This window comes from Rhinatrema bivittatum, chromosome 5, assembly GCF_901001135.1.
Source record: "Rhinatrema bivittatum chromosome 5, aRhiBiv1.1, whole genome shotgun sequence".
NCBI classification, from domain to species: Eukaryota; Metazoa; Chordata; class Amphibia; order Gymnophiona; family Rhinatrematidae; genus Rhinatrema; species Rhinatrema bivittatum.
Genome location: NC_042619.1, coordinates 197,787,653 through 197,815,320, shown reverse-complemented (window position 1 = coordinate 197,815,320; position 27,668 = coordinate 197,787,653). Strand labels below are relative to the sequence as shown.

At 43.1% G+C, this 27,668-nt stretch overlaps 1 protein-coding gene across 2 annotated transcripts in view; it reads right to left on the bottom strand.

Moving 5' to 3' along the window:
* LOC115092303 (cohesin subunit SA-2-like) overlaps nucleotides 1-27,668 on the bottom strand; it is a 360,840-nt gene that overhangs the window by 104,187 nt on the left and 228,985 nt on the right. For both annotated transcript variants that reach the window (XM_029603069.1, XM_029603070.1), the window contains 3 exons: nucleotides 24,136-24,223; nucleotides 23,923-24,003; nucleotides 9,181-9,273 (listed from right to left, as the gene is read on the bottom strand). In XM_029603069.1, the coding sequence (XP_029458929.1) occupies nucleotides 9,181-9,273; nucleotides 23,923-24,003; nucleotides 24,136-24,223 (262 nt within the window). The remainder of the gene's footprint in view (nucleotides 1-9,180; nucleotides 9,274-23,922; nucleotides 24,004-24,135; nucleotides 24,224-27,668) is intronic.

Genomic DNA, 27,668 nt, shown 5'->3' with positions numbered 1-27,668 from the left:
CCAGCACAGAACCATATGCAATATGTTTACAAAGCGCTATTGTCATGTCAAACACTTGATTGAGCCATACAAGCTGTCGCTTGGTGATGAAATTAGTGGCCCAACCTCTGGTGTCTGGTATCCTGTACTATATTGCGTTGACGATACCTCCCCCACTGCTGTAGTGGCATCAGATTAATTTGCCTATCACAATGCATACGATGGGGTCATACCTGCATAATGAAAAACTCTGTTCAGCTATCTGTGCTGGGAGCTCCAATGCCACAGCCTCTCTGGTAACAAAACCTCTTTAGCCAGGGGCCACCCCCACTCTTAACTAAACACTGCGGCCAAGCTGATTAACCAATGCAGCTCAGCTGAGTTAACAGAAGCTCTATGACATCGTGAAGGCTGCTGTTGAATATGTCCAAGCCGATGTCAGACAAATGCACTCCGTCTGGGCGGAACAATCCAGGACAGTTCTCCTCAATTAAATGATACACTAAGATGGTACCATTTATGATGGGCATAAACCTTCTCATCCACTTAATTTCTTTTTCGTTTTTTCCAGTGCTTGGTGGGACCTTTCTCCTCTTCATACTCTCCTGGAAATAATGCAGAACCATTTTAATTGCACCTCTGGAAATAGACCTGCAATCAAAGCTCCTTTGGTACAACACAGTATTTCATACGGACATTCATTCGATGATTACAAATGGATCATCCTTGAACACATTCCTCCGCATTGGAGAGGTGGGGATAGATCGCCGCAGTTGAATTTCAAAGAAAATCGTTGGATCTTTCGTTTACATTCCACTGAACCACTAGGGCTCAATGAAAAAGTTGAATGGTTTACTCTGATTTGACAGCACTTTCAATATGGCTGCCTTTGCAACGTCATATTCCTTATATGGATCAGACATATTTGGGGTGACAGACGCCATTTCCTGCCGGCTCCGTTTTCAGTCGGAGGATTTTCCTTTAAATCCGGCGTCTTTGCCGGATTTAAAGGAAGTGTATGACTCCTGAGGAAGGAGTCATACACTCCAAAACACCGCTGTGTCGGAGCATGCACTTCAGAACTGAATGTACTATCCTGTCATTGGTGGAATAAGATAAGTGCAAGCATTAGTAGAATTTTCGCAGTGCCTGCACCTGTCATACAGCCTTGTTTAGGAGTTTATTCTATCATCTGTGCAACCTATGATTAGACAAGCCCAGTGTTCCATGGGCTTGACAATATAAGCCATATAGTCCACTGTGGCAATATATGACGGTTGCTAGATACCACTTCCCATTGAGTTCCTCTTTCTATAGCTGAATCTTTATTATTGTCTATGATCCAGATAAGCACATTGGTTGACTTGCACCTGAAATAAGCATAGGATGTTAATCATACACACTAGTGATGATAATTTTCAGGCCTCACATAAAGTTGGTATCTCCACAAACGCCATCTGCCCACTGCCATTTTGGTTTCACCCATGAGTCCCAAAGCTGCCGCTGTGGTCACTGCCCTTATCTGAAATGAATGCGAGGAGTAACCCTTGCCATCTATACCAGCAGCTCTTAGGCTCATCTGTAGCATGCAGGCATTTATTCATGTGTATAAGCAAGAGGCCTGGCACGTTGCCTAAGGCACAAGTAGCACCATAGGTTCATCACCAGGCAGATGAGATGTCTCTCCAACCTATTAAAGATAACTCTTTCATCCTTTGCAGCTTGATCTGTATTAGCCCATAAATGTTAATGGTTATGTCAACATGTCCTAATGCCACATCCTCACTTGCAAACCCGAGTCAGGTAAGCTCATGGAAGATCGTGATAGTAGTTCATTAACCTGCATAGCCACAAAAAATGCCAGCGAGAAGATAAATTTAAAAAGCTGAATCTCAAATTGATTGAAACAACTCGGTAAGGCGTGTAAACTTTTTTACCAGAAACTCGTGGGTGACTGGGCTTCTCTCATCTTGCCGCCTTCTAGCCCATCCCTGCATTACCCTCTGAACCACAAAACTAGATGTGGAATTCTGATAAGCCAATGCTTTAATGAAGAATATTATCCCAGCAAAATGGTTAGATACCAAGAACATAGTGATGCATCAATCTTTACTGAAGGATATAGTTAACTATGGACTGACTTGTTTTGGTGTTATTGATGATTGCTGTCCTTGGTGGACCTAAAATCTTGAAAATCTGAGAATGTGCTGGTGTAACTCTTTTGGGAGCTGTCAGATAAAGAGTTCAGCATCATTCCCTAAATCTTGGAGGGCCAAATCACCAAACCTCTGGAGGGGCAGGTGTCCCATTAGTGTCTGCTGCTGGTGCCAAGGACCTGAAGGATGATCACTTAAAACATGATAAAGAGTCAACTATGCCATTCTTCAGGTCTGGCACATGTGCTGTGCACATTGAAATATTATATTTCAAAAACCACTGCCATATTGAAGACTATGTTTCTATTGCTTAGATCCTCCTCCCAGATATATATTTCAGTAATAATGGGAAACAATTCAAGGAATGTTATGACCCGAGTCATGATAATTAATGGTTACTGATGCTGCTGCTGTTTACAAGAATATTTCAAGCAAGAAAAGGGAAGTAACTTTTATTTGTATTATAAAAATATCTAATAAAACAGGTTACTATTGGACCAATGATTACTTGTGATGCAGGACTGATGTGCACAAAGAAACAAACATTTGGAACAGATGGGTGTTATGATGGTCCTCAGCAGTTACCTTTGAAGTGTCATCACAACCTCTATACTGATAATTTATGTTGAATGCCACTATACTGTATGTCCCAAGTCATGCCATATGTGTGCCAAGTGTCAGGCCATGCTTCAGCATACCAGCAGCCTCTTGGGTATATACCAAACCCAGGTCACCTGATACATCAGTAAAAATATTCTACCTCGTGATTGTACCTGGGGGGGGGGGGGGGGGGGTGTTTCTAGCCACATTCTAAGACTGTTGAAAGTTTGCAGGAACTGTTTCCACGTCCTGAGGTCACACTTTATAGGGACTGTAACTCTAATGTGATGATGCTTCTTTTGTAATTCTTCTGTGGCTCTCAACAGCTGCCATATGAATAACTGACCCATTTCAAACACTCAACAGGTGAAGGTAAGCAATCCAATTAGGCAATGTAATTGCTTTAGGGTCATCTTCCATGCTTTGCTTACTGCTAACAAAACATCTTCCAAGTTTATTATCTTACCTCGCAGTAGCATGGACATTTTCCCTATGTATCAAGCACAATGCCCAGAAGACTATAAACGGGGCCAGGGCGGGATACTGAATTCTGTCGCAATACCTTGAAATAGGAAGCACATTCCTAGTAGCTATTGCTGATGAAATCATCCAGGTAGTGTAGATATCCCAGTAGCCCGAAGTCTTTTCCAATACCCAATGCAGAAATGAGCTAAATTTTTCAAAATAAGCCCAGGATATGGAGCAACCCATCAGCATGCATTTGTCAAAATAGTACACTCCTTCAAAGCCCAGTAGGCCGAAAGAGTTGGGGTAAAAGGGCAATAAACGAAAAGGTGATTCAATATCAGCATTTGGCGAGGTGTGCCTTACTTCCAAAACAGTACAAAATGGCCCTGTCTAGGGATGTATATTGTACTGTGCATAAGCATGAGTTAATATGATAATTTACTTGGTTGGCCTTCTGGGTATGACAAGCTATGGATAAGACAAAACTTACCTGATTCTTCTTTAGGGATCAACCCTAAAGGCGATATGAATAAGTCATTGAATGGGGGACTCTTAAAGGGGCCAGCTATCCTTCCTAAGGCAACCACCTGTTGGATCTTTTTCTTGGCTATGGATATGTGGGTTTTTACAGACAAGGCATTACGCACTGGAACAGCCAGCAAAGGGGGGGAAGGAGGGGGATCATTGAGCAAGGGATAAGGAAACCCTGCATAAAGTCTGTTTTAATTACCTCAGTGTGATCTTGGTGAAAAAAATTTCTGTGAACCTGGAAGATGTAGTAGGCCAGATTGACAAACTAAAGAGTAGCAAATCACCTAGACCGGATGGTATGCATCCTAGGGTACTGAAGGAACTAAAAAATGAAATTTCTGATCTATTAGTTAAAATTTGTAACCTATCATTAAAATCATCCATTGTACCTGAAGACTTGAGGGTGGCCAATGTAACCCCAATATTTAAAAAAGGCTCCAGGGGCGATCTGGGAAACTATTCTCAAGATCAAAATCGTAGAGCATATAGAAAGACATGGTTTAATGGAACAGTGTTGTGTTCCGTGGCGCCCCACGACCGCTGCCCCCTACCTGATTCGCGGCGTTCCTTTGCTGCGGGAGCCCCGGGGGAGGGCTCTGACTCGGGCAGTCGCGCCCGCGCGGCCTCCAGTGCTGCTCCTTGCAGGGGAAGCCGTCCTGCTTCCTTCCAGTGGCGTCTCCCCTCAGTGGGGGAAATCCAAAATGGCTGCCGCCATCCTTAGGCGCGAGGCCTCGCCTCCTCCACAGAATTAAAGGGACCCAATCCCTTTAAATGGCTTCACCTGTTCTCTATCAGCCAGAGCAGGGGAAGTATAAAAGGCAGCTTCCTCTGCTCATCCAGTGACTTGGCAACGTCCTCCAGCACTGTCTAGTCTGCTTGCTTTGGTGAGTCCCTTGAGCTTTGGATCCTGTTCCTGTTCCGTCTTGGTGTTCCTGGTTCCTGACTTCGATTTGGCTTACGGTGATTCTCTGGTTCCTGACTTCGGATTGGCAAGCGGTGATTCTCTGGTGTACGACTTCGGACTGGTGAGCGATGACCCGCTGGCACTCGACCTAGGACTCCTTCAAGACCTCCGGGCTCCTCCCGGGGGGGACCGCGGGCTTCCAGGGCGAAGCTCCAGTCAGCCCTTGTACCGTCACCTGACCTCTCAAAGGTCCACCTAAGTCCCAGCGGTCTGGGTTCCTACGGGCTCCTCCTGGGGGAACCGCGGACTTCCAGGGGTGAAGACACAGCTCCTCTTCTCGACTCTTCCTCCGCTTCCACCGTCGCCACAGTCTCCAGTGCCAAGGGCCCGCTGGTCACATCTTCTGCTCAGCCTCGCCACCCGACGGGAGAATCTTCGGACCTCCCTCCTAAGGAATTCCATCCTCCCGTCGGCGCAAGGGTTCACAACCAGAGCTAAACAGATTGCCAAGTCCATGGACCCGGCAGAGGCATCTGCCCGCCAGGCCATTCCGGGAATGGTGCAGCGCCTAAAGGATCAGCAACAGACCCTCAATGCCATGGTCTCAGCAGTGCAGGGCCTGACCCAACGCCTCGAGGCATTAGGGCCCATGAACCCTACCCTGCCGTCTCCACCTGGGGCTCAAGGAGGCCGCCCTACTCAGCCGCATGCCATCCAGGCCTATGGGGGCGACCTGGGGCAAGGAATTCCCACTCAACTCCCGGCACTCTCTCGATACGCTGGAAAAGTGAAGTTGTGTCGAGGATTCCTCAGCCAGTGCCAGGTCCGTTTTTCCTTGCTGCCCGCACAGTTTCCCAGCGACCTGGTCAAAACCAGTTACATCATGTCCCTACTCAACGGAAAGCCCATGATCTGGGCCTCTCATCTGTGGGAGAGAAGAGACCCTGTCTTCGAAAACTTGAGTCGTTCCTATCTGCTTTCAGACAGGTTTTTGATGAGCTGATCCGTAAACCCACTGCCGTTTCAGAATTGCTTCGGTTGTGACAGGGAACTCGGACAGTGGCCAAATACGCTACCGAATTCCGCAGTCTAGCTGCAGAGCTAAATTGGAGAGAAGATTGCCTCCATGGGATCTTCTTGGAAGGGCTATCCTCATGTCTACCAAATGAATTAGCGGCGAAGGAACTGCCGGACGACCTCAATGGCATGATAGAATTAGCCAACCACGTGGACTGTTGCATGCTGTTACTAGAAGCCTCTCATGAGGAACTTTGTCAAACGCCTTCTGAAAATCCAAGTATACTACATCTACCGGTTCACCTTTATCCACATGTTTATTAACTCCTTCAAAAAAGTGAAGCAGATTTGTGAGGCAAGACTTGCCTTGGGTAAAGCCATGCTGACTTTCTTCCAATAAACCATGTCTTTCTATATGTTCTGTATTTTGATGTTTAGAACACTTTCCACTATTTTTCCTGGCACTGAAGTCAGGCTAACCGGTCTGTAGTTTCCCGGATCGCCCCTGGAGTCCTTTTTAAATATTGGGGTTACATTAGCTATCCTCCAGTCTTCAGGTACAATGGATGATTTTAATGATAGGTTACAAATTTTTACTAATAGGTCTGAAATTTCATTTTTTAGTTCCTTCAGAACTCTGGGGTGTATACCATCCGGTCCAGGTGATTTACTACTCTTCAGTTTGTCAATCAGGTCTACCACATCTTCTAGGTTCATTGTGATTTGATTCCATCCATCTGAATCATTACCCATGAAAACCTTCTCCAGTACAGGTACCTCCCCAACATCCTCTTCAGTAAACACCGAAGCAAAGAAATCATTTAATCTCTTGGCACCCCTACAGTAATCATCTTATGGCAGAGGAGATCCAATGGACAGGAGCCAGATGGATCCTGTAACTGCTTGTTACTCAGAAAGGCTAGTAATTGTGATGGCTCATAAAATAGACATCTATCAGAAAGCTACTTTATGGAGATCCAAGATAGCATCTGAATGAGGAGCCATGCCTTCTCAGTGTGCCTCAGAGGTTATTACTTTGTCTGATATTGCTTTTTCAATTTGTAATACCTCATAAGTAGAAAGGCAGAGTGAGGGAATTTCCTTCTGTTTCCTCACAACCTATGCTACTCTGAAATACCACCATAATAGAGCACTTATCTGTAGCCCTGTGTAGCTCACCCAATTTCTCTGTTACTGGGTTTGGTTTGGAAGCACACAGTTTACTGGATCCTAAGGTGTTGCCAGTCCAGATGTATAAGCCGCCTCCCCTATGCCTGGCCACAGTGTTGAAGCCTCATCAGGAACACCACCGAACCCAGAAATGGTTGTGCAGTTGATATTCATTGGGGGAGATGGAGTAGTGGTGGCCGTGGTTCAAGGGAGCAACATACTAGTAAGATTAGAAAAGCTTCAGAAGGCTTCACCAGCTATATCTGGGGCTGAAACTAGAAATATGGTGTCTAGTTCAACATTTGATGATTTTTTGAGACCCGTCCTTTGTTCTGGAGCAGGATGTATTCTTCGTCTCTGGCTCCTGTCTATGTGACTGCTCTTTATAAAAGACCTTCCCCCTTAGTTAAGCCTGCTACAGTAACCTTGGATTCAATATGGTCTGCCTTGATTTTTTTTAGAACAATCAATTTTCTCTGTGACAAAACTTTTCTATGAAACTTATGTGAAGGTTCAGGCTTATGGATCTGCTCTAAAGGAATATGACCAATAAATAGTAAGCGTGGAACACAAGCTGGTACAAACCTCCTTATTGCAAGTTGGACTGGTGCAGGATAGATCACTTTGAAAATTTCACCAAGCAGCTTAATTTGTCAGTTTCAACTTCCCCAAAACACCCCTAATATCCCCCATAGACATCTCTAAAAATATTTGCAAGAGGTCTTAAAGGTTCCAGAAGAAGCTATTCCTCAGATTAGCAAGATTTATTTCTTGCCTACCAGGAGAAGATCAGGGGGTCAGGATAGAGGAGAGGAAACTTGCTCTTTGACTGTTGATAGCTTGGATTTATCCACTTTTTTTGAAAATCAATCCAAGAACGAAGGAAACAGAACTACTGTGCTGATCACATTTGCCTTTATACAAGATCTGCACAATATAATGCACTTCTACTTTCATAATAGACACAGTACGTTGTTCTATGGGCAAAAAATGGGTTTTTCCAGACTCAAGTAAGACCACACAGAAAAGGAGGAAAAAGATTCATTGCAATGCTCCTGGTGGCTCTCTTTCTTGGTATGATTTTTTTCTTATGCTTTCCCTGCAAATGTTTGCTTAGAATAGGTGATCCTGCATATGCCTTTTCTGAGCCTTCTCAGTTAAGATATTTCCAGGATAATAAATGTAGAGGAGTTAAGCCAGGGCAATTTCATCTCACATTTTAAGCATATGATGTGATGGCACATGGGAATGGGGCCTAGTGTCCACTCTTAAGTTTTTTCTTTTATTTTGGTGCTTGATTCAGGTCAGCTTGACCTGTATTTTTTTCTTTTTATTTGATTGCAAGATTGCTTTGTCAAGTGATATGCGTGATGTAATACGATAAAATGACATAAAATAAAGTTTAAAAAAAGGAAGATACTTTACAGGGAATACATTTACAGGGGAAATTCAACTAAAACAATGCCCCATTCTGTGTAACTTTTGGTCTTAACAAAAGCAGCTGCTGACATTTCTTGTACCTGGATTGACCATATCTACTCTTTTACAATGCAGATGTAAGGTATAAGCAAGTTTGTCTTTTTTTTTACTTTTTGTTTATGTTTCTTAGAATTGCGAACTGATTGCATTGATAATTACTTGTTTAGTTTTATACTTTCAGTTGTTGGTGTTATTCTGTCAATTCTGTTGTGTACAAAAAGTTTTTCATGGTAATATATTTAAAATTCAATAAACAAATTAAATACCATAAACAACCAGCTAGCACTCATTTTTACCACTAACCAATTAACTTCAGCTGAGGAACCCAGATATATTAAATCTAGTCTGTCAAATGTTCACCAGCTAGATTTAGTTGAACAGTAGCTGAAATCCTAACTGGTTAGATTCAGTTGAATATTTGCCTAAAGATAACGGCCTAAAACTGGTCCATTATTTTACCCAATCTCTAAATATCTACCTCTGTGTAACTACAATGGTGATCATAGCCACTCATCTTGTATAGCATAATGAGAGAACATAAGAATCTTAAAAACAATGTTCAGACATTTATGCGAGATCTGTTTTATTATTTTCCTGTATAACTTGCCTTAAGTCTTAGATCTTTATTAAGCAATTTAATATGTACTGGAACATTTCAGTTCATCTGAGATCCATGCATATGAATACTACATATGTAAATTGTCAAGATTTGTCAATTAATAATTATGAATGATACTTTTGTAAACCGTTGTGATCACTACATGAAACGACAGTATATAAAATGTCTAAATAAATAAATGTTGATAAGTCTTGGCAAATAGAAGTAAATCAAATGAACAAAACTACTTGTTAAATTGAAAATGCACCAATACTAACCTGTTCCTGGATAGCTTTATTATTATGATTGAGATAGCTTCTACAGATCTCAAAAAAATGCAATGTCTGTGTTTTCAATAACAGGAGACTCTCCTAAAAATTAAGAAAAAGATGAATAAATTAAGAGACTGCCAGGGCAATAATTCTCCTTATTCCATGATTACACACATATTTTCATCATCTACTTGCAAACCATTCAGCATTTGCTAAACTACAAATGTGGTGCTTGAAGCAAGTTAACGGTAACACATAAGTAAGAATTACTGATAATACAAAAACCAAGATGTTCCACTCTTCTTTTAGAGACCCTCCTATGTCCGAAATCCATGCATATTAATGGATCTGGAAAAACACACCCCTGTCAGAGTCTTTAGGTCCCTCCTGGACATATCCTGAAAATTTGGTGTGGATAAGACACCAAAAGAAAGTTATTAGGGACACACACATGCAGACAAAGTGATCGCTTAAGATTTCTTTTCCTTCAGAAACTAGGCTAACAATTACAGATGTGCTTTTGCTTTATTTCATTTTGAAAAAGAAAGAAAACCCAACAAAATTTGTTTTCATTCATTTTCATTTTTTAAATGAATTTAAAGCCCGCCCTAACTCCAGCTCAAAAAGGTGTATTTAATACACCTACCTGTCTCTAATCCTATTTGCTGGATCTTCTGACTGAGGCTAGTTCACCTCTCTTTCCACAACCTAGTTCCTTCAGTGTCCTCCAGAAGCACTATATTGATGCCTTGCTTAGCGTGGATACCTACTCAGCATAGCTTGATTTAGTACAGATCACCAGCCTCAGTCTCCCCAAGAATTGGGATCATAGACACATGATACTGGACAGAAGTAATCCTCAGTTACTCCTGCCCTGCAGGTGGTGTTTCTCATATTGGTATTGACCTCAAGTCAGCCAGCCAACACCATTTTGAAATGTTGCTATAAAACAAAATGGCACCAGCCTTCTTTATTTGTCCGGTGCTGTTATTTTCTCATTATAAAAACATTACCAGTTAGGCAGGAGCAACTGGAGATTGCTCTGGAACTCATGTAGAACCAGCAGATGGGATGCATTGTAGGGGGAATGGGAGTTGGAAATGGGGTGCTGGTCATATATGCCCAAGCTGCTAATGCCCACCGGTATGCAGTGGCTATCTCTAAGACTCCCTGATTAATAACAGTTTATGGACTTTTCCTCTAGGAACGCATCCAAATCTATTTTAGACTCCTGTAGCAGGTTGGTTAGCTAAGACTTACCTTAAGTAAATCTATGTTAGCTCTGTCTCATTAAAGCATGTCTATCTATATGTTTGTTAATATTGTCCTTTAGAATAGTTTCTATAATTTTTCCTGGCACTGTCAGGCTTATTGGTCTATAGTTTCCTATGTCACCCATAAAGCCCTTTTTAAAGATTAGCATTAAGTTGGCCACCCTCCACTCTTCAGGTACAACAGATGATTTTAATCATGTTACAAATTACTAGTAATAAATCTGCAATTTCATTTTTTAGTTCTTTTAGAACTCTGGGGTATGTATACCATCTGGTCCAGATAGCTGTTTACCACATTCTTCCTCATCTGACAAGGCACACTGCACTCATCCTGACACAGGTCCCCTGAGCCTGGCACAGGTTTAAGCTTTTTGTATATACTCACTTTTTTAGTCATTCTTATAATCTGCTTTCTCCACATTATGATCAATGCAGAGTACAACAAAACATCCATAAAGAATGAAAATAACAAGAATGAAAATAAAAAAAATAAAACATAATATACATAAAAACAGTTGTAAACATTATTAGTTAAAACATCATTGAAATAAAATGTCTTCACTTGCTTTCTAAAAAACTTAATATCTTGAATAAAATGCAGCTCTTTGGGAAGTGCATTCCATGATAGAGGGGTCACATATGAGAAAGCCCTTGCCCGCATGGACTATAATCTTTAATCTCTTAAAGATGGTACCTCTAAGAGGTTCACATCTATCCATGCAATCTCCTAGTTGTAACAAAACACATTTTCAATGATTTTACCTAAAGTGTGTATATTTGAGAGTGGTCAATATGGACACAATGGCGAGATCTAAGGTCAAATTTTTCTGTACATGTCTTATTGTTGCTCTCTTAAGAATATCTTCAGCTAAAGATTTATGTTCTTATACTTTGAATAATTTTATAAGAGACCACTTTCAATGTTTTAATTAATCCAAAAGGACAAAGATTTAACACATTTTATGTAGGAGCAGGAAAGCAATGTGCCTTTGCTAGAGACTTGACTAAGGACCACACCCACAGCTAAATCAGAGGCATCTACCTCCACAATGAAGGGTCATGTGGGATCTGGGTGGCGCAAACAGCCATCGAGAAGAAAGGCTTGCTTTAAGTCTTCAAAAGCCTGGAGGGCCTCGGGTGGCCTTTCCTTGGCGTTGGCACCCTTCTTGGTTAGTGCAGTGAGAGGGGCTACCTTTTCGGAATAGTGAGGAATGAAGTGGCGGTAAAAGTTTGCAAATCCAAGGAAGCGCTGGAGAGCTTTAATTAGACATAGCTTCATGTGCTAAACCACATGAAGCTATGTCTAAACATGGACAAAACCAAATGTATTCTACTAGAGAGAAAAAACTCAGGAATGAACACAAATCACTCCATAAAAATCGACAACACATGCATCAAATTAAAAGACAACGTGAGAGATCTCGGAATATTTATTTATTTATTTATTTATTTATTGTTTTTATATGTCGACATTCAAAGATATCACATCGGTTCACAATGTAACAAGAACATTGTAACAAGAACATTGTAACAATGTAACAAGAACATTGTAACAAGAACACAATGTAACAAGAACAAGAATATGGCTAGACCCAGAACTTAATCTCAAAAAGCACATCTCAACCAAAATCAAAGAAGGCTTCCACAAATTACAAATCCTCAAACATCTAAAACCACTACTGTACCAACCCAATTTCAGAACCGTTCTACAATCGCTTATATTCACCAGCCTCGACTATTGCAACTTGCTATTGTTAGGACTACCAAAAGCCTCGATCCGACCACTTCAGCTACTGCAGAATGCCTCAGCCAGAATACTCACCGGGCACAAGAAACCTGATCAAATCACTCCTGTACTAAACAGTCTACACTGGCTACCCGTAGAAAAGAGAATTGAATACAAAACCCTAACCATCTTACATAGGACAATATACAACAGTGAAGGAACTTGCCTAAACAACATTACTAAGAAACATGTATCCCAACACAATACAAGAACCACTAGCAAATTGCAACTAGACATACCAACACTCTCAGCCGCCAAACATTCCAATGTTAGAAACAGAGCCATCTCCATAGCCGGTCCTCAACTCTGGAACTCACTGCCAATACAACTAAGATCACAAAACAACACCAAAACATTTAAAAAAGAACTCAAAACATGGCTTTTCAAACAAGCCTTCAAAGATGGAATTGGCTAAACACACACACAAGAAAGGTCACATCAAACAATCACGGACCGAGAATTTCGATTACTGATAGTTACATTACCAATGACAATAACCCTATGTATAGAATTTTAAAATGTTAACTATTTACTGATGGCGTTGCATTATGGCACGATGTTGCCGTTTATTTTTTAAATTGGGCTATGACCAATTCGATTAAATAGACATAACATGCACATATACATTGTATCACCAGTTATACTGTTAGACATATATATTGTCACACCAGTTATATTGTAATTCTAGTTGTTACTCCTCTTGTAATACATTGTTTTACCTGTAAACTGGAGTGAAGGCATCTAGCTAAACTTCGATATATAAAAAACACATAAATAAATAAATATATAAATAAATAAATAAAAATGGCGGAGACCTTCTCAGAGACGGCTGAAGGGGGATAATGATAGAGGTCTTTAAGATCATGAAAGATCTTGAACGAGTAGATGTGACTCGGTTATTTACACTTTCAAATAATAGGAGGACTAGGGGGCATTCCATGAAGTTAGCAAGTAGCGCATTTATTTATTTATTTAAAGCTTTTCTATACCGACTTTCGTGATACAAATCAAATCAAATCGGTTTACATGGAACAGAGACCTTAACAATAAACAGTAAACCATAACCAGAAGGAGCAAAAGTTACAATAAAACAAGGGAATGCAACTGGGAAGTGGAAACGCAGAGGGGAAAGTATTCAATAAACTAATTACAACTAAGGATGTGGTGGGTACTTGAGAGGCCTACGTCTGATCTATGGCAAGGCAATGCTATAGCAATACTAGTCTTGAATTAGGGGAAGGCTTGTCCGAACAACCATTTAAGACTAATCGAAGAAAATTCTTTTTCACTCAATGCACAATAAAGCTCTGGAATTTGTTGCCAGAGGATGTGGTTAGTGCAGTTAGTGTAGCTGGGTTTAAAAAAAGGTTTGGATAAGTTCTTGGAGGAGAAGTCCATTAACGGCTATTAATCAAGTTTACTTGGGGAATAGCTACTGCTATTAATTGCATCAGTAGCATGGGATCTTCTTAGTGTTTGGGTAATTGCCAGGTTCTTGTCGTGTACTGTGGTGGCAGCGACAAGGAGGTGGTTGCCAAGGGAACGCTAGGGCGAGGCAACTTGGGCAAACATGTAGAAAAGCAGGTGGGACTCCACGTGGTGATTTGGAGAGAGTCCCGTCAATGAGTGGAGAGTGCTTTTGGAGCCAGGGTAGGCCCAACACAATAGGATGGATTGCCTTCTCTAGGATATAGAAGGAGATCTCCTCCTCATGGAGCACCCCGATGCGAAGGAATACTGGAGCGGTGGTGGCAGAGACCCAGCCTGGAAGAGGAGTGCTGTGAATAAAAGAAATCCTCAGCGGTGGGGTACGCGGCAGTACAGGAAGCTGTAGCTGTTCCACCACATCTGCCAGAATGAAATTTCCTCCAGCCCCTGAATCAACGAAGGACAATGTTGAAAACGAACCCCCCGAGTATGTGACGGATACTGGAACCGTGCATTGGGGAGCAGGATACACACAACCTAGGGTCAGCTCCCCGGTGACACCTAGGCTTGGGAGGTTTCCGGATGCTCCTTGCACTGGGCTAGTAAGTGCCCCTTGCCACCGCAATAGAGACACAGGCCCAGAGAGCAACGGTGCTGCATCTCCTCCAGGGTGAAAGGACTGCGTCCAAGCTGCATGGGTTTCTCTACTCGGTTAGGCTGGTGTTCAGGAGGAGGTGCTAGCAGATGGGAGAAGGATGGCACCAGTGGTACTGGTCTCTGACCAGGCTTTCATTCCCGGACCCGTTGCTGAAGACGGCTGTCAATTCGCCCAGTGAGATCAATCAATGCTTCGAGATCATCTGGGAGGTCCCGGGCCGCGAGTTCATCCTTGATCCTGGAGGATAGGCCCTCCAGGTATATGCTTCACAGGCTGTCCTCCCGCCAGCCCAGTTCTGACGCTAAGGTGTGAAACTCGACTGCGTAGTCGACCAAGGGCTGGGACCCCCTGGCGGAGATGGAGGAGTTTGATAGCTGTGGTGGATTGCCGAAAATGCTCATCAAACATTTGTTTGAAGGCGTGGATGAATTGTTGGAGATCCCCAAGCAGAGAGTCGCCCCGCTCCCACAAGGGAGAGGCCCAGGCCAGGGCTCAGCCGTCCAGCAAGGAAAGTATGTAGGTCGCCTTAATCTGGTCAGACGGAAACTGCGCAGGCTGGAGGGTGAAGCGCATGAAACGGTGCTTGAGGAACCCCCGGCACTGCTTGGGGTCCCCAGCATAGCAAGGTGGCACCGGCAAGTGTAGAGACACGGCAGGCCCTGGAGTAGGGATGGGAGCTGGAGGCAGAGCCGCTGCCAGAGGAGCTGAGTCCAGGCGATTGTCCAACTTTTCGACTGTGGCTGCCAAAACGTCCAAACAGTGCTGCTGTTGCTGCAGGCATTGGGCCATGCCTGGAATGGCCTGGAGGCCAGAGAGATCCGCTGGGTCCATGGCCTTGGCAAACTGTTGTAAACGTGGACCCTTGAGCCGGCTCGAGAGTTGGAAGATTCACTGAAAGAGACAACAGTGGCGCTCGTAGCCGGGAGGCGGAACAGGACCAGGAGACCTGACAGGAACTTCACCTATAAAAGCTCTCGTTCCCCGCAGGTTGAGCTCTTGGGTGCAGGGGCTGGCAGGACTTAGGCGAAGTTCTCCTGGAAGAGGAAGTCTGGTGGGTGGTCCAAGTCGGGGCAGGCAGTGAGGATGCAGCACGAGGAACCAGACCAGAGGTCAGGACAGGTAGCGAGGATGCAGCACAAGGAACCAGGCCAGAGGTCAGGGCAGGCAGCAGACAAGCCGAGGTCAGCAGACAGGGAAATCCAGGAACCAGGCTGAAGTCTACACCAAAGAAGCAAGCGAAGACAGGAATGGAGTCAGGAACACAGGAGCGGCGTCAGGAATGTAGGAACACTGGAGCAGGATCAGGAACAGCAACTAGCTACTCAGAGAGTCGACCTGTTGCCAAGGCAAGGCATAAGGGTTAGAAGTGGCCTATATATATATATATTTATTTATTTATTTATTCAATCTTATATACCGGCTTTCAAGTTCATTTCAAGGCGGTTTACATTGATTGAAGTTGCAGTAGCAACCTTCAAACACATATATACTAAAAACAAAACATGGTACATGACTAAAATACATTAAAACCAAAAGCTAGCTGACTAAAAATATATTAAACTAAACCCTTTCAAATCCCAACAATTCTGCCACATCTTCCCAGGTACCCCCCTTCCCTCCACCCATCCATCTACCCTCCTCCCCTCCACCCACCCATCTCCCCTCCTTCCCTCTTAGACTCTCCTCTCCCTCCTCTCCTAGTGTCTCTGTACTACTATGGAAAACGGGGTCAACTATTCAGGCTAAAAGCCTGTTCGAATAGCCAGGTTTTTATCTGCTTCCTAAAGCTGTTAATGTCCTCCTCTGTCCGAATCTCAGGTTTGGGGCAGGGCCGAGGTTTCCCGCCACGGCCCCTTTAAATTCCAGGCTTCTGCGCATGCGCGCCTAAGGGGCAGAGTCCCCAGCAGCGGTCGGCGGCATCTCCCTCATGGAAAGAACACTGCAGAAAGGCCCCGACGCGGGTTGGCCCAGCATGGGGAAGCCTGCGGGCGGCTCCGGAATCCGCGGGTAAGAAGGGGGGACCTGGTTGCGGCTCTCCGCAGCCGGGTTTCCCAACATTAGAAGACAGAAAAATACAAGACTTTCCTTACAAATTATGGGGGTAATTTCTAACAACCTTCCTAAATTAGGCAACAAAAATATAATCAAGCTGCACCAGTTTTCAAAATGGATTTATGCGTTTAAGTTTGCTTTGAAAATCATATCACCAAAACTATCCACACACAATTACACTACCACAATGTGCACAGAAATGTTTCATGAAATTGTATGCAAATAGTTTTGGAAATCTATCATATGCATGTAATTCCAAACTCCTTTCTAACTCTGCCCCCAGAAATGCCTCCATTTAGTACAGATAAATTAATTTGTGACTTGGCAAAACATACATCCCGCTCATCACACAAGCAATTTTTATATAAGGATATTTCCTTTGTTGAAACACTGTTTTACTCATAGAAATGGATTTTTAAAATTGGCTTTAGGGAGGGTAATTTTGTAACCTCATGGGCAACTTATGTGGCAGCTCCGCACATAGGGAGCTGCCACATAAGTTGCTCATGCTAAAAGGATACAACTGAGTATCCGGGACACGCATGAGCAACATGAATTTTAGAAGCTGCATGAGTAAAGCTGCATGAGTAAAAAAAAATAAAATAAAAAATTTTGGGGGGGGGGGAGGGGGGGCAGAGTTATGGCATGTCGGTAGGCATTCCAGATCAGGCCCAATATTTACATGTGTAAATCTGTATTTTAACTATGGCAGCCGCAGCATGCAGCAGCTTGTTAGTCACATATATGGAGAAATTACTACTTACCTGATAATTTCCTTTCCTCTAAGGAGGGTAGGCTAAATCACACCAGTGGGTTATGCACCTCTATCAGCAGATGAGAAGGAGTAAAAGCTGATGTTACAGACATATAGTCCTGCCCCGACATCAGACCGCCAGTATTCTCTGGAAAAGCTAAACTGTGGACAAACTGATCATACAAGAGCAAGATTATTGACAGTCAACCAGTTCATGTTTTCACCCAATTGGGAACACAGAGATCAATCAAAAGCATTAACATGTACTAATCTCAGGGGGGGTCGATCTCGTCACTTACCGATCCGCAAGAAGGGATTTGCTAAAAGCAACTAGGCAGCCAAGGGCAGGTTGTGGATTAGCCTGCCCTCCCTTAGAGGGAAGGAAATTATCAGGTAAGCAGTAATTTCTCCTTCCTCTGCACTCAGGCAAGATAATCCACATGAGTGGGATGAACTAAAGCTACTCCTGAACAGGGCGAGAGGCTGCCCACTGTGCAGTCAACACTGCAGGTCCAAGTGGTAATCCTTGGGAATGTGCGCCTTGTTAGGGTAGTCTCAATCGTCATTCTGTTTGGTAGAGAGTTGCACAGAGAGATCATAGAAGCATCCGGAGGAATTCCAAAGCATAGTCACCAGTAGGTGAGTCTTCAGACCTTCATTGTGAAGATCGAGCGTGCATCATAAAAGGGTAACCTTGTGAGATTGGACCTGAATATAGAAGCCACAACTGACCTGTAGCTACAATCACAGAAGCTACCTATCTAGTGGCCATCCACATCAAATCACAGATCACACTGGCTAGGAATGTGGCCCCCCCCCCCCCCCCCCCTCTGGTTATTTATTTATTTAACACTTTTTTATACCGACCTTCATAGTAATAACCATATCGGATCGGTTTACATAGAACAAGGGTATAACTGAAGCAATAAATAAAGTAATTGACAATAGAAGTGAATAAGGCAAAGTTACATTTAACAAGGAGTAAAAACTTGGAAGCTTAAATAGCTGGAAGAAAAGTAAAGGCAGGAGGTAATTGTAACATAATACAATAAAGAATATGGGTTAAAGCTTAAGACTATATACTGGTTATATACTGAACTGCCATCGGACCCCGTTCCTTGTGTGTCTCTAGAGATGCAACTAGTCCAAACTACCAGGGAGAAACAGGATGCAATCTGAAATTGCATCGCCATGATCGCAAGACCTGCCTAAGTATATTCTCAAACCTATCCTGAGCATCATGTAGAGCTGCCCCTCCGTATACTGGGATAGTGGATCGCTCGGTATCCACCTTCAGGAATCACAACTGCACCCTCGTTTTTGACCAAAGGGCACAATCCCGCTGAAGCGCACCCTCCAATGAATTTAGATTCGGGGCACTCCATTCGAGGACAATCAACTTTTAAATTGCACCCAGGAGGGGAAAGAAAACACGATGCCTTGCATAGTAAGGGGTCCTTCTTCTGCACACCAGCAGTCACCCCCAGCCACTCTGAACATCTTCAGAGTCTGAAACAATAGACCTGGCAACACATCTTTCTGAAAAACTCGGATCAGAGTGTATTGTGACTCTAAATCTGGAGGACTCTCTCCTTCATCCAGAAGGGAGAAACCCAAATCCCCGTTGGAAGCATCTGATGTATCGTGAAACACATACTCTGGTACATCACCAGGAACTGCTTTGCCACGGTGCTTGCACGCAATGGCAGGAAAGTGGGAGACAGGAGTCTCCACTGGGCGACCCTGCAGAAAAATCCTAAAGATCCTGGGATTCCAGCCAGGAAAAGGAGGATGAGTCCATCTGGGAGCCCATATGCCCAAGACAAAAACTGTTGGACTGACCCACATCTCTCATAGATGTCTCAGTCATGGAAAATCAAGAAGGAAGGGATACATTCATTGTATCACCTTCTGCCTCACTCCCCTCAGTCTGAGGGGATGGTCCAACGTCAAGAAAACCATAGTAGGCAAATCATCTTGTCCAACCAATGCTAACACAGACACAGAGAAGACAATGACTCTATTGCCCTTATATGACAAGCTGCATAAATATAATTACACCACACACACAATGCAAACTGTCTTTATATGACTTCATTAGAGCAGGTTCCCTTGTATATTCCCTTGTAGAGGCCGGCCAAGTTAGACGCTGAAACCTCTATGTCTCTGGCATCATAACAGTTCCGGAAGAATGTACACAAACACACACACCCAAAGGGCCACGGGAGAATGTTCCCATACAGTATGTACACAGATAGAATGCTCTCAGACAGGATGCGCTCAAACATTAAGCACCCAAACAGTATGTGCTTAAACAGTAAGCACTCAACTAATATACGCCCAGATAGCAGGCACCCAGCATGCACTCAGATAGTAGGTGCTCAGTGTGTGCTCCTGTAATGTGCGCTCACTGAATGAGCGCTCAGTACACGCTCAGATACTGTGTGTGCACTAACAGCAAATGCTCAAAATAGTATGCACTCTCACCATACCCCCCCTCCCTGAGCTCTATATAAGTCATGGTCTTGTGTGCTTATGCACATACGAACCTGTGCATTCCCTTCAGTGTACCGCTACACAGTGCGCACACCTGCTGGCATGCAGGAAAAACAGGCAGCTGCAGCCCTCCACGTGGCTGAAGAAAATGAGCCTTACGAGCAGGGCCTATCCAATGGCCCACTTTACACTAAACTCCAAGGAAAGGGAGAGGGAAAGGGGGCAAGAGATGCTGAACACTCAGCATCAATGCAAGGAGACCCGGTAAGGAAGGAAGGGAAAGATATTCCCTAAACTTTCTCCACTTCCTTTTTTTTTTTTTGTTTGTGTGCCTGAGCTCAGTCCTCCTGACTGAGAACACAAACCGGTCTCTGGCTAAGGGGGGAGAGGGCACAAGCCATCACTGCTGAGAATCCCTTGGGCTCTAACCACTTATTTACTTATTTTTTTAAGTTCATGCCTGAAGCAGGCTCCTGAGCTGAAAACGCTCAACTGAGGGAAGGACCCACTGGTGTCACCCTCTGGAGGTCAAGCGGTGTTTGAAAATTCTTCGATCTTCTCCTTTCATTAATTTTTACCACAAGCAATCCCCAGAAGAGAAAAGCATGTCCACCATCTGCTGGAGACAGAGAATACTGGTGGGCTGATGTTGGGGCAGGGCTATATGTCCGTGACGTCAGCTTTTACTCCTGCTGGTAAAGGTGCATATCCCACTAGTGTCCTAAGTGCAGAGGAAATACTGCTGGTCCTTATGAGGTGCAAGTCTGCAGAAATCACTTTTTAGGCCCAATATAACAGAGTGAATGGTTCGGGTCAACTGGAGGGCGTACGGGCTGAAGAACCAGAGGGCCCTAGATGGCCTTGAGATAGACTGGGCAAACTAGTGGACTAATTGGTAAAACTGGGAATGTCCTTCACAATGTTTTTAAATCCATTTACCTGTGCGTGTTAAAGTAGACAAAGTCCTAAGGAAGATACATGAAGTATGTTTGCTCGAGTAATGACTTAAAATTAGGAGCACATATACATGTGGTAGGCGTATTTTAAATTATACACACACAACTGCGAGCATGATTTAAAATTCCAGTGAATGTCCACTTGTGCATACATTTGCATATGTATGGGTGCCTGTGCGCTTGCTCTAAAGTTACCGTCATAAGTTTCAACAAATTTCAAACTGACAAAATGCACGTATGCTTTGAAAATGACTTTCCAAGTACATACCCTCAATATTGACCCTCAGGTTCTCATTCCAATTTCCCAAACATGGCACCAAACGCTCACCCGACTCCACCTCTTTCACCTCTTCTGTTTAGTGAGGGACAGAGTAATCAAGGGGTTGAAATAGGTCATTTTGTCTGCGGAAGTTGTTCAGTTTCTTTACAGTCACACTCGAATATAGATCTACCTTTGGACAAATTGAATTGGTTTAAGCCTAAGGTTAAAACTACCTGTGTGTCTACGAAAGTGATTTATATTATTTGGTGTCCTTGCCAATTAATATATGTGGGGAAAACAATGTGACAGCTGAAAATTCGTATGATTGAACATCGGAGTGCAATCAAACGTAAAAAAATGGAAGCACCCTTAGTTCAACATTGCATAGATTTGAGTCATGATTTTGACGATTTATTCTTTACAGTGCTTGAGACTTTGGCAGTGAATCGTAGGTGGGGTGGAGGTGGGGGGGGGGGGGGAGGGAGAGCAGAACCGTAAAATTCTATAGATGGAACAACAGTGGATTTTTTCTTTACAGATGATTCTCCCAGAAGATCTTAATAAGGATGTTGATTGGTCTGTGTTGGAGAGGATGGGTGGTTTAAAAAGAAAGGAAGAAGTGGAGTCGAGTGAGCGTTTGGCGCCATGTTTTGAGAAATTGGAGTGAGAACCTGAGGGTCAATATTGAGGGTATGTACTTGGGTAGTCATTTTAATTTTTATGTACTGATTTGTGTGGTGATATTTTTTTTTTAATTTTTTATTTATGCAATTTTAGATATATTACATCATATATCAATCAATAGGAAATAAAGGATCCAAACATTAACTTCATTACATAGAAACATTTACATGCAATTTTCCAAAGGATCTCTTGATATCAGGTAATATTGGACCAAGATTTAAGCATTTATGGAGCTCATCACATATATCATGAAAACAGACAGAAATTAAACCGCACACATAGGATTACCCCTACTAATTTATACAGCAATTCAAGCCTTCCCGTCTAAATAATCCCTTAGTTGTTCAGGTTCTAAAAAGATATATTTAGCCTCTTGCTATTTCAAAAGACATTTACAGGGATATCTTAATGTCATACTAGCTCCTCTATTAATCACTTCATCTCTCATATGGAGAAATTTCCTCCTTCGTTCTTGCGTACTACGGACCAAGTCCGGATATATCCAAATATTTTGCCCATAGAATTGAACAGATCTATTTCTGAAAAAGAATTTTAAAACAAGATTTCTATCCTGTTCAAAAGTGAAGGATACCAACAATGTCCCTCTTGATTTAATTTCAATATGTGTAGATAGCTCAATCAATTCAGATACATTCATAGTTGGTTGATCAGGTGTTTCCACTGGTTCTGACAACATTGACTTTTTTGAAAGAAAAAACACTTTAGTAATAACCGGGATAATTTCTTTTGGAATTTTTAAACAAACCTCCATGTACTCTTTAAACATGTCCAGGGGTAACATTTTTTTTACAACAGGAAAATTAACTATTCGAAGATTTAGAAAACGTAATGAGTTCTCAATATTTTCAAATCTCCTTTCTGAGATACCTTCAGTTTTTATCAAATTACCTTGGACCTTTTCAATTATTACAACTTTTTCCTCTAGTTTTCCTATTTTCTCTTGATTTTCACTTGCAACTTTTTCAACCTTCAGCCCTCTTTTATTAAGTTCCAAAAATGCTTGTGTTAAAGTTGTAACTGCCGATTCAATAGAGGTCATAGCATTCCATAAAGACTCTAAAGTAACAACGGGTGGTTTCTGAAGTGAAAATGCCATTTTAGTTTGTAACTGTACCAAATCCTGAAGCGCTGTAGTCTCCTTGTTGTTCCTTGCCGGACTGGCCATGTGGTGGTTCTGTTTGGAGGTAACCACATCTCCCGTCACTCCTCCAACTTCTCCGGGCGTCGACGCCCCGTCCTCCTCATCCGCTTCAGGGTGCAGAGACTCTCTCCTCTCCGGGAAAGCTCGCAATATTTCACTCTGCTCCTCCCCCAGACGAGCTTTCGGGGGTGTCGGCGTCTCAGGTGCCCCCAGCTCAGCGAGATCTCATCGGCCATGGACAGCGATCCAAGCTCCTGGGTCGCTGTCCCAGCGGCCCTCGCCTCCGGTGTCCTCGGGGTAGGATCGAAGAATCTTTCAATCTTTGGCTGTTGTAGTCCTTCTTCCCTTGAGGTAATACTTTCCTTAAGTCGAGACTTATGCTTCGTGTGGGGCATAATTTGAAGGTAATTCAAGGTGAGGCAATAGCAAAAGGTAAAATTTCACGAACCAAAGAATGGAGCGATCCTTCCTCACGCCCTATGTGTCGGCCATCTTGGTCCTCCTGTGATTTTTTGTGTTTAATGGTTATTTTGTGTTCTTGTAGAGTGTTCATCTGTTCCCTGAGGAAGGCAGGAATGACGAAACATTGATCAATGTCAGGATGATTGTGGGGTTTACATTGGAGCACCTTGATTGAAGTAGTTTTCAAAGAGGAGTTTGAATATTAGTGTTGGAAGACTGAGCTGCAAAGCTGCCTATCTGTTAAATCAGGACAAGACAGATTCATATTCTCCTTTTCTTGGCATGCTTCACTGAACATATTTTAACCAGGACAGATTCCAGAATTATGAGACTACATACTGCACCTATGCTTTCACCATGCAGGAAAACAGTAATAATTTACAGAAATCAATGCCAAGCAAATCATCAGATAGTGAAGCTTAATTTTACATTCATGAGGGTCAATATTCAAAGGCATTTAGCCAGATAATATGGGGTATTCCAGGGTGGAGTTTGATATGTAGACTAGTCCTAAAGTTAACCAGATAAACTTATTGGGCTAATTTTAAAATAGTCAGATATATTCAATAGTGCAGCTTCCTCACTCAATAACCCACAAAGTTAGCCAGATAAGATTATCTGACTGATCGCGCTGGCTAGAAGCAGCTGAAACTGGACCCCATTGTTTTTACACTTTACATTCAACCTCTATAGAAACTCTTTTCCAATCCCCAAAGATAATGTTTATTTTTTAATGCTGTTATATGAAACAAAGGATTATTTGACAGAGCAAACCTTGGAAGGACTTTTTTCCATCACTGCTGTCAGTTGCCACAGAAGTGAATAATAGGTGCATTGAAGAGCAGGTAGAACAATCTGCAAAGAGAAGATAAAGAGAAAGCTTTTCAAGTTCAAATGATGGTATCAAAATGTCTTTGGCTTCTACATGAAGCAAGAATTCAGCCTCTCTTAACTGAACAATTTGTACTACTACATTTTGCACATTACCTGAGCAGGCAAGCATCCACATTCCATTTCTAAGTCGAGGAGTTGAAAAGTCTTCTTGTACAGACTCCATCTTGTGAGATTATGAGCACTACGATTTATAAAGGAAAGAATACATTTTTAAGAAATATTAATAAAAAGCAAAGAGACCTCACATATTTGTCCATTAAATATTTTATTTTTGTTTGTTTAAAATACATATAGACTACACTATGTGATAAAACTCATTCTAAGCTGGTCAATATAGACAGTAAAATACATAGAACAACTATCATATAAAACATAAAAAGAAAAGGAAAACAAGCTACAAGGTAGATATGAATAAAATTAAAAACTGTTTACACTAGAACAGCCAATTTTTTTTCTGACTAGAACAGCTGCCAGCAGTTTTTTATGCCGCTATGTTTTAGGCTCTATAACTGAAAGAAAACAAATGATTTTGGTGTATTATTTATTTATTTTTATTTATTTTAGTTTTTTCTATACCGGCATTCGTGAGGGTATCACATCATGCCGGTTTACAATAAACAGGGGAGTGATAAAAGGTACAGTGAACGAAATAAATAACAGGTGCTGAACAAAAAACAAATTGTGTACAAATTGATGCTCTAATAAGTAAAGACAAGAATTCTGCATTTTGTCTGTTTATTTCAAAATAAAATCTAAAAATGAACAGCAAATTGACAGGAGTGGCTAACATCCTAGAAAAGCTGAGTACACAAAATTATGCAACTATGTTTTAGAGTCTCTAATTGAAAGAAAGCTAATAATTTTGGTGCATAAATTGATGCGCTATAATAAGTAAACACAAGAATTTTGCAGTTTGTCTATTTCAAAGAGAAAATCAAAAAATATACTATAAACCACCAGGTTTGGCTAACAGCCTAGAACAGTCACGTGCATGAAAATATGCTGTTTTAGGCTCTGTAGTTGAAAAAAATGTAAGAATTAATTGCAATACAAATTAAAATATCTTTCTTTCACATTTTAACAACTTTTTCTACATGTATTTGATGACTCTTCACATCAAAGTACAGTTTCACTAGAATCATTACAAGCACATTAATATTCAATTGAGAAGTGCGCAACAGGTTACAGCTTTGTGACTTTCCATCATTTATGACTGTCAGTATTGTGCATATTCACAATGTAATTCAACTGGGCCTACATGCGCATGTTATAAAATTGTGGGTCGGTGCGCGTAAGTGGGGGCGCACAATTGTGCAACTTGCGCGTGCCGACGCCCGCGGCCTTCTCCCGTTCCCTCCCAGCCCGCTCTGATTTCGGAGTGCGCTGGGAGGAAACTTCCCAACCCCCTAACCTAACCTCCCTCACCTAGCCCTCATCTAGCCCCCCCCCCCCTTCCTTTATCATACCTGTTAGGCAGGTGCAGGTTGCATGCGCTGGCAGCCTGCTGGCACTCGATCCCCCGGCACAGTGGCAAATGGCCGCTGTGCTGGGAGCCTCTGACCCCACCCCATGAACCACCACGCCCCCTTTTCGAAGCCTCGGGACGCGTGTCCGGGGCTTTACGTCTGTTGCACGTAGGCATTTTAAAATCTACCCCATATTGTATCTCATATAAAATATTCCTATTATATAATACAGGCCTTATTATACAAATACCTGACACTGTACCCACTGTGCTGGAAAGTGAACTAAGGACCTTGCATAATATTATTTCTTGATGACCTTCAATTTCCTATAACAGGCAGTGGCACGTTTTTGTGCCAGTGAATGATGCAACCACACAGCAGGTGGAATTGGAGGGGTGGGAGGGGGTAGAGGGAATTGCACTGATTTTTGGAATCACCAGTGCAACTGTCACAGTGCAGATAGAAGTCAAAGTGCCTCATAAGACGAATCAGGACAAGGGGAAAGAGAGAATTAGTCACCATCACAAAAATGTGCTGCCGGCTGTTCTAGGGTGTACAACGTGTGGTGCAAAGAAATTGAAAGGGATGGAGGGCTAAAATTTTCAAAAATCAAAGGTAATCAAAATGTTGGATATTCACAGAATCTCAACACGCTGTATCATATACACTGATTGGGCAATCTTTTAAAATTTTTACCAGCAAGAAAATCTGCTGGCCATCTTTCTAGTACTAAACATGAATAAATCACAATCACCAAGGTGTATCTTGAAGGTGGTCAAATACAAACAGGTCATTTTTCTGGCCCAGTTCTACTGCTGAGACCTAATTTTGAAGGGGAATATTTTTTAATAATTGCTTTATGTTCTTTTCAGTTTTTGAAAAGAAATATTTTTTGTATTGCTTTTTGGGCATTTCTTCTACTTAGCTTTAGAAAGAGAGAGTAGAAGGGAAGGGGCTGCTTTGCTCTAGTGTCTTTCTTTTTCTGTTTTTTGATTTAGTAGTTGAAATAGAAAGTTTTTTCTTTGAAGCCTGGGAAAGGAGCTTGTTACTTATGCTAATTGTGGTGGTGTGCTTCACTATTGTGTTAACTATGGCGTCTACCCTGGGGCACGCCAGCAGCTCCTTGGACGCCGGATCCAGAGGGTACATGCCTGCCATAAGCGGGGCTGTCGGGTGGTGAGTGGCTGCGCCTAGGTCTTGAGGGTCCAGGGACCGGATCAACCGGGACGGAAAGACCCATTCAAGGAGCAGACTGCATCTGGACAAAGGTGTGAATCCCCTTGAATAATTCCACCCAGGAAAGCGAAGCCGGATCTGGCCGTAGGGGCACCAGGTCTCTTGGATTCCCTGGTTGCTCACCGCGGCCCGCTAAGTCCAGTGTGCTCCCTGAGGAACCGCTGGGCTGGGGCCGTTCCTGTCCTGGGACTCCCATGGCCTCCTCACATTGGGCACATAGTGAGTCTGCTTCCTTGCTCTGTGTGGCTCTGAGGTTGCATGCTGAGCAGAGGCTTAGAGCTTTCATGCCAGATTCTGGAGGTGCCGGCTCTGCGGCCGCATGGGCTCTCTTATGCTCCATTCGCCTGAAATTCGGTGTTGCCCAATAAAGTGCGCCTAACAAGAGCGCTGGACAGCATGCACCTATGAATGGCGTCTTAGAAATGTGCGCCTATACTCGTGCGTCTTATAAATGTGCGCCTATACACAGGCGTCTTATAAACGTGCGCCTATACACGGGCGTCTTATAAATGTGCGCCTATACACGGGCGCCTATACACTGGCGACTTATAAACGTGCGCCTAGAAACGGGCGGCTTACAATGTGCGAACAATGTGCGCCTATCACGTGCGCTAACAACGTGCGCCTATCGCGCTAAGTTTAGCAATTATCGGCGTAGGTCAGTAGGCAGGCAAAATGGCGACCTCCTTGGCGTGCTGCCTCGTAGGCAGGCCCAGTAAGTCCACACTTCCTCGGAGACCAAGTAAAGATGTACACCTTACCTTGTCTTCAGCGCTTCCCGGCTGTGACCCGGGCGGTCTCCGGCTGCGGGGGGAGAGGGTGAGTACCTTCACCGCCGCGCATAAGGAAGTGCGCCCGCTGCCTCTAGGCCGCTCCTGAACCCGCCTCGCTCGGGGGCCAAGTCCACGCCGGGACCGAGGCTGC